Here is a 17,795-nt window from a genome sequence, read left to right as displayed (position 1 = left end):
TGTAATAACAGACTATGTAGATCTACTTCTTGATGAGACCTAGACTAGATCTAATTTTTGGTTTATTTTGTAATTTTGTTGGAAAGTTTAGTCAGTTTTGAGTTCAGTGAGTGAAAGTGCTCATACCAATCTTATCTGTTGTCTGAGAAAGAGTTTAGTCTACTTTGCCAGTATCCATTTTCAGTGGCGTAGACCCCTCGGTATATATAAAAAGTATGAGGGGGGGGGGGGTGCAAATCGAAAGTTTGAGGGGGGGTGCAAATTGCAAATCGAAAGTTTGAGGGGGGGGGGTGCAAATCGAAAGTTTGTCCCCGGGTAAAAATTGGAACACCCCCTTGAGACGATCCTGGCTACGCCACTGTCCATTTTAATGTGTGCTTGAAAGGGTAACATGAAGAAATTTAACAACTGCATTTCAAATTTTGCTCTTGTTCTGAAACCATATGAGTTTTATTGTTGTTACGTAGTTTTGTAAAACTTCAACCCACATATGGTTGCCTCGCGATGCGATGCCGTTTCGTGAATGAAAGATAACTATTTGTTATCTGCCCGTTCATTGGTTCAAATTCTATTCCTGGGGAAAAAAGTATCCAATCCAATGAATCCTTCGTAGGAACATTGTTGTTGTATTAAAAAAAAAATACAACAAAATGGCGGCCAACACCGATGAGGAGCAGAGCTTAAAGGAATGTGAAGCGTATGTTCAAAAGCATAATATTCAGCAATTGCTAAAAGAATGCATTGTACAACTAGTGGTCAACAAGCCGGACAATCCGTTAGCATTCCTGAGGGATCACTTCGATCGTCTAGAAAAGGTAAGTAAAAATGATGTCTCTCTCTCTCTCCCTTACTTCTCAGTTCAATCAGTGTGCTGTGTGTAGTGTACTGCTAGCTAACTAGCTACACACTCGCGACACCCAGTTGTCAATAGCGCCGCGTGTGCATTGTACAGTGCAGTCCCTTCGTTAGGCTAAACAGTATCGGCTGCTAAACATAAAAACTTATTTATTATATTTAAGAAAAACTAATAGGCCTAGAATCTAGATCCACTTGTTTAAAATTTAAAAAATAGATCTAGAGATCTAGATTCTAGATCTAGAATCTAGATTTTAGATTTAATATCAAACCAACGTATTTCTTCAATAATAATTTTTTATTTTATAAATTTCAAACTTAGGTTAGGCCTAAAAATAAAAAAAACATTAAAAATTGTCAAATTGAACGATTTAAAAAACGAACATTTAAAATTATTTAAAAATACAATTAAATATATCTAGAATCTAGATCTACACTAGCTCTACATACTACATACTAGATCTACATAACATAGATCTAGATCTACATCTAGATTCTAGATCTAGGCCTACATTACAATAATACATAAAGTGTCATAAAGAGTCTAGATATCTATTATTATTATTACTAGACTGAAATCTAGATAGATCTAGATCTAGTCCAGATCAATTCTTTTGTTTAAGATTTTAAAACTAAAAATTAAATTATTTTAAAGTAGAGCCTATTTTATTTAAATTAGGCATATAAGCCTATAGTATATGGATCAATTTTAAAAAGTAGCCTAATAAAAATGCATGATTAAAATGTTACTGTTACACTTCTTTCATTAGCCATGTTTAATCTCTAGACTTAAGATCTAGATTCTAGATGATCTTTACTTTTAGCAGTTTTAATAGTAATTGATGGCATGTAGCTTATAATAATCTTTTTAATTAAGATTAAGTTTTCCTAATAAGGTTAAGTCATTGTAGTCAGTTTAAGATGTCTACTTTGAACCTTCAATCAGTAATTTCATAATTTTAGTTTGGCCCTATTTTAAATTTAACATCTAGAATCTAGTAGATCTATCTAGATTTTTTCTAATAATATTTGTACTACATTTCATATTCTTCATTTTACAACTGCTTATAGTTTTAAGAAAATGTACCAGTAGATTAGCCATCCACTTAGCCCTACTTGCATAATAAGTATTAAATTCCCATGGCTAGTATGACCAATAACATTTTTTCTCCACTAAGTAGGCTTTTTAGTATTGTTAAAAATTATACCAGCTATACTAAGTAGGTATGTTTAAGTTAGTTTAACAGATAAAATGAAACCAAATTACTCATTTCAGATTTTATTTTTCTATAAATTATGGTACATTCTTTTTGCCATACCATACAATCATCGCCCTCGGTTCATCACTCTTGATACTTTACTTGATTAGTATTTGTTAATTTCAGTTTGCTGGTCACTTATATATAATCATCTGCAATAATGGTGATAGACACCTTTTATATATTTAATTGAGTTTTATTTGATACTTAACATAGTCAAGTAAAACTTTGGCTAGTTATTTTACGTGTGCACAGTGTGCACCATTTAATTTAAATAGTACCAACCCTGAGTCTTAGGGATTATTATTGTGTCTTCAGTGGTTACCAAAAGGATTGTTGTTTTGTACTTGACTGTATTTACTGAGATAACTTTAATTAAAAGTAATCCATTTTAAAAGGACAAAATATCCAATTAATTTTCTTAACAACCTCACCTACCGACCTGTCACTATTTATCTTTTTATACAATGTTTAAGCAGTAAAAATTATACAATATATAATTGTATTTAATATCCCAGTACTTCTTGAACTGCTTTATATACCTTATGTATAGTAATTTCTAATTAAGCTAGCTCATCTGCTTTTTACATAATTAATATAATTACTTAATGAGATATCAGCTAGATAATAATAGATATGGCCTGCTGTTTAGTTATTTTCTTATTTGTCTTAACGCTAGACAACCATGGCTTGATCTATTTCATGGGTAGAACCTTGCCTTCAGTGTGTAGAACCTTGCCTTCAGTGTGTAGAACATGCCTTCAGTGTGTACAACAACTCTAGCAGACCAGCACCCCTGTGGTATCCCAGCATTGTTTTCCTTCACAAATTAACTTTGACACGCCCGTCTTCACGGTGGTTGCAACAGCACATTGTCTGCTATGCCAGTGATTCTGTTTTCTTCTTAGAGACACCCCATCATCTTTTCTCTTCCGTGTTCAGAACACATTAGAGATACCTAAAAAAAATAACACAAACCCCCAAAATACACCCCCTTTTTTATTTCCTGACAAAATGTATACACGCTCATCCGTGCAGTAGGTTAACCCCCCCACCCCCCCTTCACCCCTCTCCACCGTCTTTACCTACCCCTTGGGTTCGATAGCGAGTACAGAAATGTAAACCTACAAATATTCTGCTCTTGCTTGTTACAAGCCGTGCATGCATGCCATTTTCCCTCTCTCTTAAAAAATATACCTATAAAAAAAAACAACAAAAGTTAACTCTGACGCAGGTAGGGGATCCACAGAAGTGAGCAGTCATTTTTGTTTTTCAGAGTTGAGCTACCTAATTATAGGTCTATACTGTAGATCATGCCCCCCCCCCCCCCCCCCATTTCACTAATGGTTCCCTAATTAGCAGGTCTAGGCACACTGGAATGTTCTATCTTATGTTAGATTTTAACTCTCTAATTATAGGTCTGTATTGTAGATCATGGTACCCCCAATTTGCCCAATGTTCCCTAATGTGCAGGTCTAGGCACACAGGAATATTCTATCTTCTATCAGAGTTGAGCTATCTAATTATAATTATAGGTCTGTATTGTAGATCATGGTACCCCCAATTTGCCCAATGTTCCCTAATGTGCAGGTCTAGGCACACAGGAATATTCTATCTTCTATCAGAGTTGAGCTATCTAATTATAGGTCTGTATTGTAGATCATGGTACCCCCAATTTGCCTAATGGTTCCCTAATTTGCAGGTCTAGGCACACTGGGATGTACTATCATGTGTATATGTGTCTTTATCGATGCAATTTACATACGCGCTCTCACAGAACGATATGATTAAGTAGAAAAAGAATCTAAATGATTCGTTTATTGATTTGTCATATCCTCTTACAAGAAGTTTACCTACAAATATCGGTAATTTGATCTAAGTTTCTTTAAGGGTTTTTCCCGGGAAGGGGATGGCACTTGCTGAGACTGATTTGCCCAACCCCTGGTGTTCCATCGAACCCAGGTTAAGAACCACTGTAAAAAAAGCATTTTCGGGTGCGTGGAAATTAAAGGAGAACACGACATATTAGTTAATCGTAAATAAAAAGGTGGTCGGCGTGGTCGGGTCGGTAAAGCTCATGTTCGAGCCCTCGGGCAGATGAGGCTCTATAGCTGGGTACAGCAACTCATCTAGGAGAGGCTACTCCAAAATCAAACAACTGCTGCCTTGTTGTTTGTTCTTGGTTGGACAAAGGCCATGGAAGCAAATCAAAACAGAAAAGCAGGCCTATATGGCGCAGAACAGGTTGACACGTAATACTTAATTTGGTGTTGGAGGGAATCCCTTCCAACGTTCCAGTTAAGAACTTAAGAAAGAAGAAGAAAGACGAAGTAAATGAAAAGCTTAATGAAGAAGAAAGGGAGAGAAGAAGTAGTCCTGGTATTGGCTGGTAACCGCTGTTGTTGACACTTGATATTTTCATAGACAAATGCTGGCCATCAGAGTAATTGATTTTTTTTCTTACCACCCTCTGTTATTTTGTAATAGTGTTATCACACAAAAAAATGTCATCAACTAAAAACAAACATTAACAAAACTAAAACAAAGAAGCAAAACAACAACAATGCAGTATAAATACATTACGACTAACACGATTAAAACATATAGACATGGATTCATTCGAGGCAACTTAATTGGATTCTCCTGTTAACCTAATTTTTTTCGAGTTCCTGAAACTTGTTGCTGAAATGAAATTTGTTTTGAACTTGAAATACAAGCCTTATATTATATTGACAACAAAAACATTACCACAGCGCGTTTGTCCGTTGGAAGCAAAACCCCTTGAGCGCTGAGATTAGATCAAAAATGATTTTTTGCACTCAGTTATTCCCGTCTGTTTTAGGTAATTTTTAAACATTTTGCTAACCAATCAAATTTCTAGGATACGAAAGGGGAATCTTTCAGATATTTCGCTTTTGGAAAGGAGACATGTAACTTACGGGGGGGGGGGGGGGGGGGGGGGGGCGGGCGGGAGGAAGGGGGTATAATAATAGATATATCTTTCTATTTTTCTTTCCCGTGGGTAAAGAGACGGGGCGATGGACGTGTGTGTGTTGGGGGAGGGGGGGGGGGGGGCTGAAAGAAACATGACAGATGCATCCCTACCACACTCTTGGGTTTTGATGGGTGCATCTACTTTTCGACTCTAAGAAGTCTGTCTCCTATAACGGACATTCTCATTTCGTTGACGCTATAGAAAACTACACTTTTATAAGAAAATAACAGAACAGAGCCCGCCATTTATGGTAACAGAAAATAATACTATATTAAGAGATGGCAACAGGGAAATAATACTATATTATTAAGTGATGAAAGTAAAATAAGATGCTCCTTGTTAATTGGCGTTTGATTTGTTCGAGATAGCACATCTAAATGACAAACCCGCCGACTACAAATTTGATGCCAGTTAGGAATATTTCTGTTTTGCAATGCTGTAAATTAGCCAGTTACTAGTCCCGACTACCCCGGCAACCGTTTCTCTCTCTCTCTTCTCTCCCCTTTTAAAATGTATAATCTAGTGTCCGGAGTTGCTTGCCAATTTGGCGTCAGGTATAACGTCTGTGACGTTTCCTTTTCATGTGTGCTGGTCTTTCACCCCCTCCCGCCCCTCATGTGCTAGTGTATTCCCTCCTCCCGTGTCAAAGTGTTCCCTCCTTATGTGCTAGTGTATTCCCTCCTCCTATGTCAAAGTGTTCCCTCCTTATGTGCAAGTGTATAAAGTGTATTCCCTCCTCCTATGTCAAAGTGTTCCCTCCTTATGTGCAAGTGTATAAAGTGTATTCCCTCCTCTGTGTCAAAGTGTTCCCTCCTTATGTGCAAGTGTATTCCCTCCTTATGTGCTAGTGTATTCCCTCCTCCTGTGTTAAAGTGTTCCCTCCTTATGTGCTAGTGTATTCCCTCCTCCTGTGTTAAAGTATTCCCTCCTTATGTGCTAGTGTATTCCCTCCTCATGTGTTAAAGTGTTCCCTCCTCCTGTGTTAAAGTGTTCCCTCCTCCTGTGTTAAAGTGTTCCCTCCTTATGTGCTAGTGTATTCCCTCCTGTGTTAAAGTGTTCACTCCTTATGTGCTAGTGCATTCCCTCCTCCTGTGTTAAAGTGTTCCCTCCTCCTGTGTTAAAGTGTTCACTCATTATGTGCTAGTGTATTCCCTCCTGTGTTAAAGTGTTCACTCCTCCTGTGTTAAAGTGTTCACTCATTATGTGCTAGTGTATTCCCTCCTCCTGTGTTAAAGTGTTCCCTCCTCCTGTGTTAAAGTGTTCACTCATTATGTGCTAGTGTATTCCCTCCTCATGTGCTAGTGTATTCACTCCTCCTGTGTTAAAGTGTTCCCTCCTCATAGTGTTTGTGTATTCCCTCCTCCCACCTGCCTGTGTATCTTCCCTCCTCATATGCTAGTGTATTCCCTCCTCCTTTGTTAAAGTATTCCCTCCTCATGTGCTGGTGTATTCCCCTCCCCACTCCCCCCCCGCGTGCCTTGATATCTGCTCCCTCTTATGTTAGTATATCCCCTCTTTCGTAGCACTCTTGGATATTGCTTTATCCTGTTATTGTATTCCCCCTCCCACCGTTTGCTCTTATATCTCCCATCTCCCCTGTGTGTTCGTGTGTAACTGGTCAAGAAATATTTTCACCGAATTTCAAGAATAATTATGAGATTAAAAGTAAAAAAAAATATTCGCTTAACTGATTACAAATTATATTAGACTTGTCTATTTTCATGTATTAGCTTGTAAAAATTGTGTCAGGAACTACATATATGTTTTGTGTCTTGTGCTATATATGTTTTGTGTCATGTGCTATATATGTATGGTGTCGTCGTGCGCTACATGTTACAACTACGCATACATGTAACAAACCTCTGCCCCGTGTAACCATCATCTGAATGGTTTCCATTAAAAATACTCATGTCGTCTACTTCCTCAACGTTAAAAATATCTGGAACCCGACGCTGATTCTATAAATAGACGATCATTAACAAAATCATATCCCTCGACTGGAACTATAAATTATCCTCAGAAGGGGGATGAAAAATGATGTAGTTTAGACCGAGAGAGGAAAACAACGAACCGGTTATTATAAGGGTTTGATTAAAGAAAAAAAAAACATCTTCTATAAAAGTACGTATTTTTAAGCCATCATCGAAAATAAGACATGTTTTTACTTTCTCGTATATACGAAGTATAGAGAAAGTCTTGTAATCGTGCAAAAAAAAAAAATCGAGATTTTTGCAAATCTCGACGTTTTACATCTCACTGATACGGAAAAACATAATTTTGCAATCTTGTCCGTATGTCTGTGTGTCTGTGTGTGTGTGTGTGTGTGTGTGTCCGTGTGTAAACACGATAACTTGAGTACCGTTACAGCTAGGTTGATGAAATTTCATATACAAGTATTTTATCAAAATCGTAGATCCGTATCAACTTTTGAGCGATTTCGGATAACCGGAAGTGGTACTTTTTCTACTTTGAATACTATTTCAGATAGATAAATGAAATTTGATATGTAAGTAAAAGATCTAATTCTCTACCTTCTGTCAAATTTTGAGAATTTTTCGTTGACCGGAAGTACTTATTTACGCTACTTCCGATTTCTCAAAAAACAAATGTAAATTTTAAAAGTACTAATAATATTGCGCACTATTATGCGCTTTTTTATTCGCGTTCACTTGGTGTGCAATTAATTTGTCTACGAGATTTTATTCTATTTTTAAAACTTTAAGTATTTAAAATGGATTAAAAATCATGTCTAGAAGTCTATAGCCCGAGTTCCCATCCCCTGTTATTTTATATAAGAACTAGGCATGCTGCCCAGCTTCGCTTAGGCTTTCGAAAACATTGAGAATTTGAATGCTTAATTAATTCGCATATATAAGGCGTCGGTCAGTCGAGGTCAGTTTTGACCCCCTCATCGTAGACTTTTCGGCCAACCGGCCCCCGTGTTCTGTCGCCCCAAGGCAAGATCCTGACAAATTAAAAGCGCCTGCGGCGCCGGGAAGTGCCCTATCGGGCACCCGACAACTTAGCTTTATAGATCATCTAGATCTAGATGAAGAATCTCTAGATCTATATGATCTAGAATCTCAAGATCTAGTTGATCTATAATATCTAGATCTAGATCTATAATCTCTAGATCTAGAATCCAAATAGATAAAATATTTTTTTTTTAAGTTTAGGCCGAGAAAATCGTATTGTGTACATTTCATAGCGTACATAGCTCTAAAATACTCTAAATCATATTTGAATGAAATAGTTCATTTCTTTTTATTCTAAACTCGGAAGATGACGTCATCAGTTTCGTGCTTTTTTTAGTGTAAACAATAAGCGACGTCATTGTTAAATGCGTTCTTGTCCCAAGTTTAAATACTTTTCCGGTTGCATAAATAATACTGTTTCTCTACATTCGAATACACCTTTATTTTTTATTTTTTTCTTTAAATAAAATTGTGGTTATACATTTAAAACATCTAACATATTATTTTCAACAAAAGTCCGTATAAAGGTATCCATATATCGCTGCCGATTCTGACGTGATGTCCGGCGAAAATATTTTGCGGACAGACAGAGAGAGAGAGAGAGAGAGAGAGAGAGAGAGAAGAGCGCACATGGCCTTTTATATATATAAGAATATTCGAGAAAGTTTAGGGGAGATCACTCCCGGTTTATTTTTTTTTATTCCTTTCCAGAATAGTTGTTACCTATTTTCGATCAGAACCCCAAAGGCTCTTAACAAACTACTCGCCGAGGAGAGATAATAAAAAAAAGTGGAACAAGTTACTTAGGACTGTTAGTAAATAAAGTAGCATAAGTGTAGGCGAGGTAAACAAAGAACCCTAAAAACAAGTTTTTATTTTTTCTTGGATTAAATTTTGTGTGTGTGTGGAACAGCGACGTTAAAAAAAAAAAAGATGAAGAGAATTCATCGATTTTTTAAAATGTGATTTGAGATTTGGGGGGGGGGGGGGGGGGTAGAATGGATTTCCCCAATCTAGAGCAAGGTGCCGGACGAGATAGAAGATTGAAACGGTTTGGGGATTCCAGAGCCGGTGACAAGGAAAATAAAACAAAAAAGTAAGTAAGATGGAGGGCGAACGCACTTAGCTTTGGGTGACAATAACGATAAAAAAATATGGTGACGAGGGAGGGTGTATCGTCTTTACAATTGGTGTGTCTTGTGTGTGTGTGGGGGGGGGGGGGTGATAAAATGTGGGTGATACAAGAAAAATATGGTGACGAGGGAGGATGTATCGTCTTTACAATGGGTGTGTCTTAGGAGGGTGGGGGCACACAATTTGGGTGATACAAGAAAAATATGGTGACGTAGGCGGGAGTAATGACCGTTCCGGGTAAGGAGGAGGGGAGGGGGGGGGGGGTTCTTAGGTAGAAATTCTTATCATCGTCTTTTCCCTTTTATACCCAGCACATAAGTGGAGAACAACAATAAAACATTGGGAGGTGGGGGATGGGATGGAAGGGCGATAATAACACCGCGACCGGGGTGTTAGGGGGAGGGGGGGGGGAGGAGAGGGATATGTTGTTGTTTTCGTGGTGTTTGTATCTTGCACAAGTGCAGACTTGCGTGGTCGGTGACAACAAACGAATCAATATTTTAAACCCGCCTCCCTGTACATGTGTAACAAACCAGTTTTAAAGCTTCTTGAAGATATAGAGCCTTGTTTTCTTAACCAACTGCAAGGTTTTTGCATTAAAATATAATTTAAAAAACAACAACAACAACAACGATACTCACTTATTGCATCAATATTAATGCACATAGCCATCACAGCTTTTGGGAATTAATGTCTGTAAACTTTAAAAGCTAACAGATATTAAATGTATTTTAGTTGTGTGAATTTTGAGTTCCACATAAACTACACAATCAGTTTATTTTTACCATATCCTAGCTTTCAACGAAAAACCTGTCTGAATAAAATATTCGACCTCAGTCAGCTGACAAGGCAATGCTTCTCACTCTAAAGAACCTAAAGTAAATAAATGAACTTCTTTTTACTTTCTCGTATATACGAAGTATAGAGAAAGTCTTGTAATCGTGCAAAAAAAAAAAAAATCGAGATTTTTACAAATCTCGACGTTTTACACCTCACTGATACGGAAAAACATAATTTTGCAATCTTGTCCGTATGTCTGTGTGTCTGTCTGTCTGTCTGTCCGTGTGTAAACACGATAACTTGAGTACCGTTACAGCTAGGTTGATGAAATTTCATATATAAGTATTTTATCAAAATCGTAGATCCGTATCAACTTTTGAGCGATTTCCGATAACCGGAAGTGGTACTTTTCCTACTTTGAATTTTTCAAAAGCCTATAACTTGAGTACTATTTCAGATAGATAAATGAAATTTCACATGTAAGTAAAAGATCTAATTCTCTACCTTCTGTTAAATTTTGAGTAATTTCCGTTGACTGGAAGTAGTAATTTACGCTACTTCCGATTTCTCAAAAAACTAATGTAAATTTTTAAAGTACTAATAATATTGCGCACTATTATACGCTTTTTTATTTGGCGTTCACTTGGTGTGCAATTAATCTGTCTACGAGATTTTATTCTATTTTTAAAACTTTAAGTATTTAAAATGGATTAAAAATCATGTCTATAGCCCGAGTTCCCATCCCCTGTTATTTTATATAAGAATATTCGAGAAAGTTTAGGGGAGATCACTCCCGGTTTATTTTTATAATTGTGTATTAATTACCACGTCTAATAAAACATGTTTTTTTTTGTTTATTAATCGACATTGATACCTAATAAAATTCTGTGTTGTAACGTAGTTTTCAAAGGTGCTTTTGTGTAAGTAATAGAAATAGATCAACGCTTAGGTTAGGCTTTTAAAATTTTTTATTTTGCACTGGCACAGAATTCCTACTATGTAAACGCATTTGAAATGCATTTCACCGATAGATATAACAGACCAACGTTCACCTTTCAAGCGAGCTTTTATTTTATTGAAGTTCCGTGTTCATTATATTTATTTCCTTGCGTTTTGCACTGAATTCGCACTTGTGACGTAAGCAGGCCGAAGACAAAACATTGACAAATAAAGGAGTTTTAAACTAAAGGAAACTATTTAAGTTTAAATAATTATGAAATCGTTAAAGCAGGTTTAAAAAGGCGTGTAAAATTTCATTACAACGGCGTGTTGGACATAACTGCGCTAATGAAAAGCCTTTGAAAACACCGCCAGTACGGTATCAATAGCGTCGAATCGATACTCCTTTTCTTCTTAGTCGCGTATCGGATATTATAATTTGATCAATTACACCGCGCCGATTTCCTGTTTGATACATTGCTCGTTTAATCTTTTCAGGCAGAATAGACTCTCAAGTTCTAAATTAGGATAATGATAATTACATTAATTTTTTTTACTACGTTTTTTTTTTTTTTTTTTTTTTAAACGGCATCGGTTCTAAATGAAGAAGGGAAATATTGTTTTCTGGGCGAGTGGATTTTTGGATAAAGGGCACTTGGGCAGAATGTTTTAAGTGAAGCATTTTATGTAACATTTAGTGAAGCGTTAACATCAGCGTGGATTCTTTTTGAAATTTTTTTTGTTTACTGTTCGGTTAATCTAAGACTAGACTAATCCGTTAAATCCTTTCTGAGGTTCTGCTGGGAACGTTTTGAAATGTGTCTCCTTATCAAAGATTCAGGTAATCTTCTGCAGCTAATTCCGGGTGATTAGCCCAATTATCTTTTGTTTCGACTAATGTTTGGGAGATAGTAGAATAGCGTGGTCGAGTGGTAGGGCTCACACGCTCGTTTATCGGGTACGGGGTCGCATTACGTCTTTCCACTCAGCTCTGATGTGTATCCGGCCTAACTAGGGGGGAAAGTAAAGATCGCTCCCTGCATAGTCCCTACATTTATCGATGTCTTCTTCATCTGCCCTTTAGAATGTCATTTCCCTTAACGACCATTTCATCGATTAACTTGGATAATCTTAGAAATCTATTGCCGGTGATTAGCCCAGGCAATGAAATCTAACGACGACAGAGCAGCACACGTACACTTTGAGACTCACTGGCGTGCGATGAGTTCAGGAAGTTTCACCAGCGCTGCACCCGCCATATGTTTTCACCATGATAGATCTAGCTTGGGCTAGAATTATAGTTACTGTAACGACCCGCTGAAAAAATACAGCTTCGTGCTTCACCCAAATCAAACAATTCCCTCTCTCTCCTCCCTCTCTCTTCCACCACTCTCATTCAGAAAAAGGGTTTGTGTGTGTGTGTGTGTATGTGTGTCTAAACTTACACACACCAACACACAAAAAAAGTCTACTAAAACCTAGGATAAAAACACTGGATCAACACAAACACTACCCCCCCCCCCCAAAAAAAAATTACAAAAAAAATTACAAAAAACAAAAGAGCAAAGGTCTTCTAAAATCTACTAAAAAATTACTGCATTGGCACAAATACTCCCCCCCCCCCAATGTCTTCCAAAACCTAATATGAAAAATTTATATAGACACAAACAGTACCATCTCTCTAACACCCCCCCCCCCCCCCCCGCAAGTGTTCTAAAACCTAATATAAAAACACTGGATCGACACAAACACACCACCCCCAGACATAAACATGCATGTAGTCAGTCATAAAGTACGGACATCGCTGCACCATTAACTCGCGTTACGACAGGTCTGACAATGAAAGGGGTGGGGGGGGGGGAGGAGGACAACAACATTAATCTAGCGCCTCATCGATGTACTAACACAATCAATACAGCGCGGGCCTCTGACAGCTGATCTAATCTTTATTGGGCCGGTACACGTAAAAACCATTACTTTGTTGTTGTCTGTACGAGGGGGTGAGGTGTGGGGGGGGGGGGGGGGAGGGTGGGGGGGGGGGGGGGGTTCCTCCCACACACAATGTATGCTCACGCGGAAACATTTCCTGCAGGATTTTGTTTTGATGTGTTTAGATGTATTAAAATCTACTTTAGTTCATGCGTATTTAAAAAAAAAAATCAACCGCTTCAATTTTTTTGTTTAAAGACGAGTGAAAGGAAATATAATACAGGTTAATCAGGGTTGTTTTGTAATTTAAAGCTAGGCGGATTCCGACGTACACAGTTTGATTATTTCTTTATTTTTTTTTTCGCATCGTAAGATTTCCATTTTGTGGATAGAGTTTACAAGCGGGTAAAAAAAAAAACAACGCATATAGTTTAAAAAATTATTAGGTGATCCATTTCAAATGTGGAGCGATATATTTACACGCATAGCTGATGTTGTTCAATTACACATTGTAGTATATGCTACGCAGATAGTTTAAATATTAAGAGGGTGATCCGTTTCAAATGTGGTGCGATATATTTACACGCATAGCTGATGTTGTTCATTCACGCATTATAATACGTGCTACCTTTTTAAAATTAAAGCCATCTACGTGTATAACTAATCTATTATAAAAAGTTCAGACTTGTGACTTCGCCTTTTTTTTTCTTTTTTTAGGCGGGCGGTTACACCTCTGAAAAAGCTACTGGAATAGGCTTTTTTCCCACGTTTTCTTTAACTTGCTTTCGTCTCTGTCTTTCCAATCAAATCTTGCGATCGAAATTTCTGGCACTTCCCAGTTAGCTAGCGCGCTGAAATTTTCAGGGAAGCTTTGTTTTTGATGACAATAGAATATTCAATTGTTATTATTACTAAATTGATCCATGGAAACATTTTATTGAGCATTTTAGAGCGCTATATATAATATAATTGTAGTAAAATCGTGGGGAAAAAGGGACATAACCCAGTAACTGTAATTTGATGAAAACAAGGTTCGGTACTCTCCCTCTTTGCTTACTGAGTAGTGTTCACGCGGTGTTTGTGTACAAACAACCGTAACAACTGGTGGCCAGTATGGGGGAGACGATATGGTCGAGTGGTTGGGCACACGATTGCTATCCCACTCGACACGGGTTCAAATCTATGTGTTCTAGTCAGTAACGTATTCACACAACGTGTTTTTTACGAGTTGTCTTCGTTTACCCCAAAAAAAAAGTGAAAAGATAAAATCGATAGCAAGATTTTAATGCAAACAAACAGACAAAGACTAAAAAGTAGAAAATAATAATCATTAAAAAAGTTAAAAAAAACCCACGTTTTCTGATTGAACTAAAAAGTAGAAAATAAATGCTATACATCACAATAATGCAAGCGATCACTCTACTATAAGCGATGAAAAACGTGGGGCGCCGTGATTTTCTTACAGTTTCTAATACTGTTGACTCTCTACAAGCTCCCTAATAAAAGTCAATAGTATTATCTAATCAATAGTAATATAACTTTTACTTCGGCGCCCCACGTTTTTCATCGCTTATAGTAGAGTGATCGCTTGCATTATTGTGATGTATAGCATTTATTTTCTACTTTTTAGTTCAATCAGAAAACGTGGGTTTTTAAAAACTTTTTTAATGATTATTATTTACTGTGTGTATATTGTTTGATAGCCGCCGGGTTTTGTACTGAGTTTCTCCCAGGCATCATTTCGGCATCTCTACCTCCCTCCCCCCGGAACGAAACAGAATTTATAAAGAAAATGTATACTTTTACCAGTGTCCGCCACCCCTGAAAAATTTAGTCCGCCCCCCCTCCAAGGAAAAATTCCAAGTCCCCACCCCCCTCCTGGAGAAAAAAGTTTGAAAGAAACACTGGCTTGGTTTCGTCACATCTTCGTATAACTCGTGCTTTTATCCACTGGGATTTTTAAAATTTTGGTCACGATACGCTGCTGGCGTATTTCGTACCTTGACCAGCATTTTCATAACGATATAATAAGCTAAGGATAAGCTGATGATAAGCTGATGATAAGCTGTAGAACACACGGTTAGATGTAGCATGTGGGGGAGGGGGGTATGATAAAGTCCCATTGATCAATCAACATGTTCAGACTTCAATCAAGTGTACCTAACTCTAGCTAGGGGAAGTAAACACGACTGGTCACCGAATACACAACACAATCCATTCATATCCCGTAGCCGTATATGCCTTATTCACTCTTTAATACATCCATTCTGAGATGGTACTTTAATAAGATACTTTTGATGCAGATCTACCATTATAACTTTTCTTAAACAAAACGTAAATAATTAGTTTGACGTGTCAATAAATACAAAAAAAAAATAATGATTATTTTGTCTCATTTAAAATAATAAGTTCCATTGTACTCTTAAAAAAACGCCTAAAATAACCTCCTCTCCCATACTCCCATGTATTTTTAAACACCCCTCTTGTTGTGCTCTTTCACCGAGGCGTGTTGTGAGTTTGTTAAGCTCCGATAGACGTGAAGTGCAACAGCTTAAAAGTGCCCCGCGTGTAAATGAGCTTGAACCTCTCCTACCTGCCAATCAAGGACCGTCTTTTCCTGCCGTCTGTCGTCTGTGAGATGTTGTCGGTGCGGCTCTCCCGCGCGATACTTAATCGTCCGTCTTAATGCGCGCATTGATCTTCTTTAGATTTAAACGCAAGCGTCTTAAAAAATAAACGTATTTTTTTGTTACCCGCGTTAAATAACAAACTCGTAAAGAGGGGATCGATAGCTAATAATGTAGCTGTAAACTTTTTTGATATAGCAAAAAAAAAAAGAATTAAAAAAAATTCAAGTATATAAAAAAACAGTAAAAAATAATTTTGTGCAATTTATTTTAAAACATCTTGTAACAGGACGTGCTAGTTTTAAATAAATACTTTAATCTATATTCTTAATGACTACTTGAAATACTATAGCATGTCGAATATTTTTCTTTTCTTTTTTTCTGCCTCCGAGGTCCGACCTCTCTAGTCATCGACAGCTTGATTTGATCTGCCCTCAAGGTATCTTACCAAGGTTACAACAGCAAGTCTGACCATTATATAGTCCCGGATATCTCATATTTGACCAGTATCCAATTGTGGATAACTCATATTTGACCAGTATCCAATTGTGGATAACTCATAGTTGACCAGTATACAATTGTGCATAGTTGACCAGTACCCAATTGTGGATAACTCATAGTTGACCAGTATACAATTGTGCATAGTTGACCAGTACCCAATTGTGGATAACTCATAGTTGACCAGTATACAATTGTGGATATCTCATTGTTGCCCAGTATCCAATTGTGGATATCTCATAGTTGACCAGTATCCAATTGTGGATAACTCATAGTTGACCAGTATCCAATTGTGGATAACTCACAGTTGATCAGTATCCAATTGTGGATAACTTATAGTTGACCAGTATCCAATCCCGGATATCTGATTGTTATTTCCGGATTATTAAAAATCTCACTATGTGGATTGGTCACCTTACCCATTCACGTTTACCACCATTAGTTAGAGCTCTGTATCCAAAGTTATATACTATCCATCTTCGAACATCTGTTTTACATAGACCATTTTCACGTATCTAAAGTTATATAGATCTACTTTCCATCTTCGAACATCTGTTTTACATAGACCATTTTCACGTATCTAAAGTTATATACTTTCCATCTTTGAACATCCGTTTTACATAGACAATTTTCACAGACTTCTTCTCAGACTTAAAATTAAAAACCGTATTATTATGGCAAAATTAAAAAAAAAAAAACATAATTAAGCTCTGACAAAACAAACACATTACAACTCACCAGCTAAGACAAAACAAATTCTAACTCACCATGTTATCAAATATCCGTGTTTGTGGTGCCAATACTTGACCCAATTTACACCAGCGGGCAGCGAAATATCCGTGTTTGTGGTGCCAATACTTGACCCAATTTACACCAGCGGGCAGCGAAATATCCGTGTTTGTGGTGCCAATACTTGACCCAATTTACACCAGCGGGCAGCGAAATATCCGTGTTTATGGTGCCAATATTTGACCCAATTTACACCAGCGGGCAGCGAAATATCCGTGTTTGTGGTGCCAATACTTGACCCAATTTACACCAGCGGGCAGCGAAATATCCGTGTTTATGGTGCCAATATTTGACCCAATTTACACCAGCGGGCAGCGAAATATCCGTGTTTGTGGTGCCAATACTTGACCCAATTTACACCAGCGGGCAGCAGACATCGAGGCACGTCCGAGGGTAAACATTTCTTTTATTCTTCATCAGCCCGCCATCTTTAATTAACCTGGTTTCCACGCCCCCCCAGCAACCCACGCGTTAAGAATCAATCGGAATACACCGGATGTTGTACATTTTCTTTCTCAGAGACAAAACCTTACATGTGTTTTTCTTGCTGCTTGTTTTGTCATATCTAACTGGTATTGGGGTGAGGGGTGTGTGTGTGTGTGTGTGTGTGCATAGGGGGGGGGGGGGGGTGTCAATGTGTGTGGTAACAAATCTGAATACGGGTAGCAGTAAAACTTATTAGTTAGAAATTTAAAGAAATGTGAACTGACGGAGGATTATTAAAGTATTTCCCCATGTTGTTGGTATGGCTAGATGGGGATGGTGATCGACACTTGCGCTATTTGTTTCTGTTTTTTGAAATTGTATACTAGGAGAGGGGGCGGGAATGGAAAGTCCACGCCATGGAAGCTGATTGGAAGTAACACAGAGACTCATAGACACTACGGCTACAACTTGCATATGTTGTTGCCTAGCGGTAGAGAGTTAAACTGCTAACCCGAGAGTCTCGAGTTCGAATACGGGTTCAAATCAATGGAACGTCCCTGTGTCCACCCAGTTCTGATGGCTACATAAA

General features: G+C 37.6%; 1 protein-coding gene across 1 annotated transcript in view; it reads left to right on the top strand.

Moving 5' to 3' along the window:
- The first annotated feature begins 615 nt into the window (after positions 1-615).
- LOC131940515 (cAMP-dependent protein kinase regulatory subunit) overlaps positions 616-17,795 on the top strand; it is a 197,467-nt gene continuing 180,287 nt past the window's right edge. The window contains exon 1 of the mRNA XM_059299177.1: positions 616-815. Within this exon, the coding sequence (XP_059155160.1) occupies positions 651-815 (165 nt within the window). The 5' untranslated portion in view covers positions 616-650. The remainder of the gene's footprint in view (positions 816-17,795) is intronic.

This window comes from Physella acuta, unplaced genomic scaffold (assembly GCF_028476545.2).
Source record: "Physella acuta isolate Inbredline_101_S28 unplaced genomic scaffold, ASM2847654v3 ptg000320l, whole genome shotgun sequence".
Lineage (NCBI taxonomy): Eukaryota > Metazoa > Mollusca > Gastropoda > Physidae > Physella > Physella acuta.
Note: the sequence above shows the minus strand (reverse complement) of the source record. Positions and strands in the feature narration are given on the sequence as shown.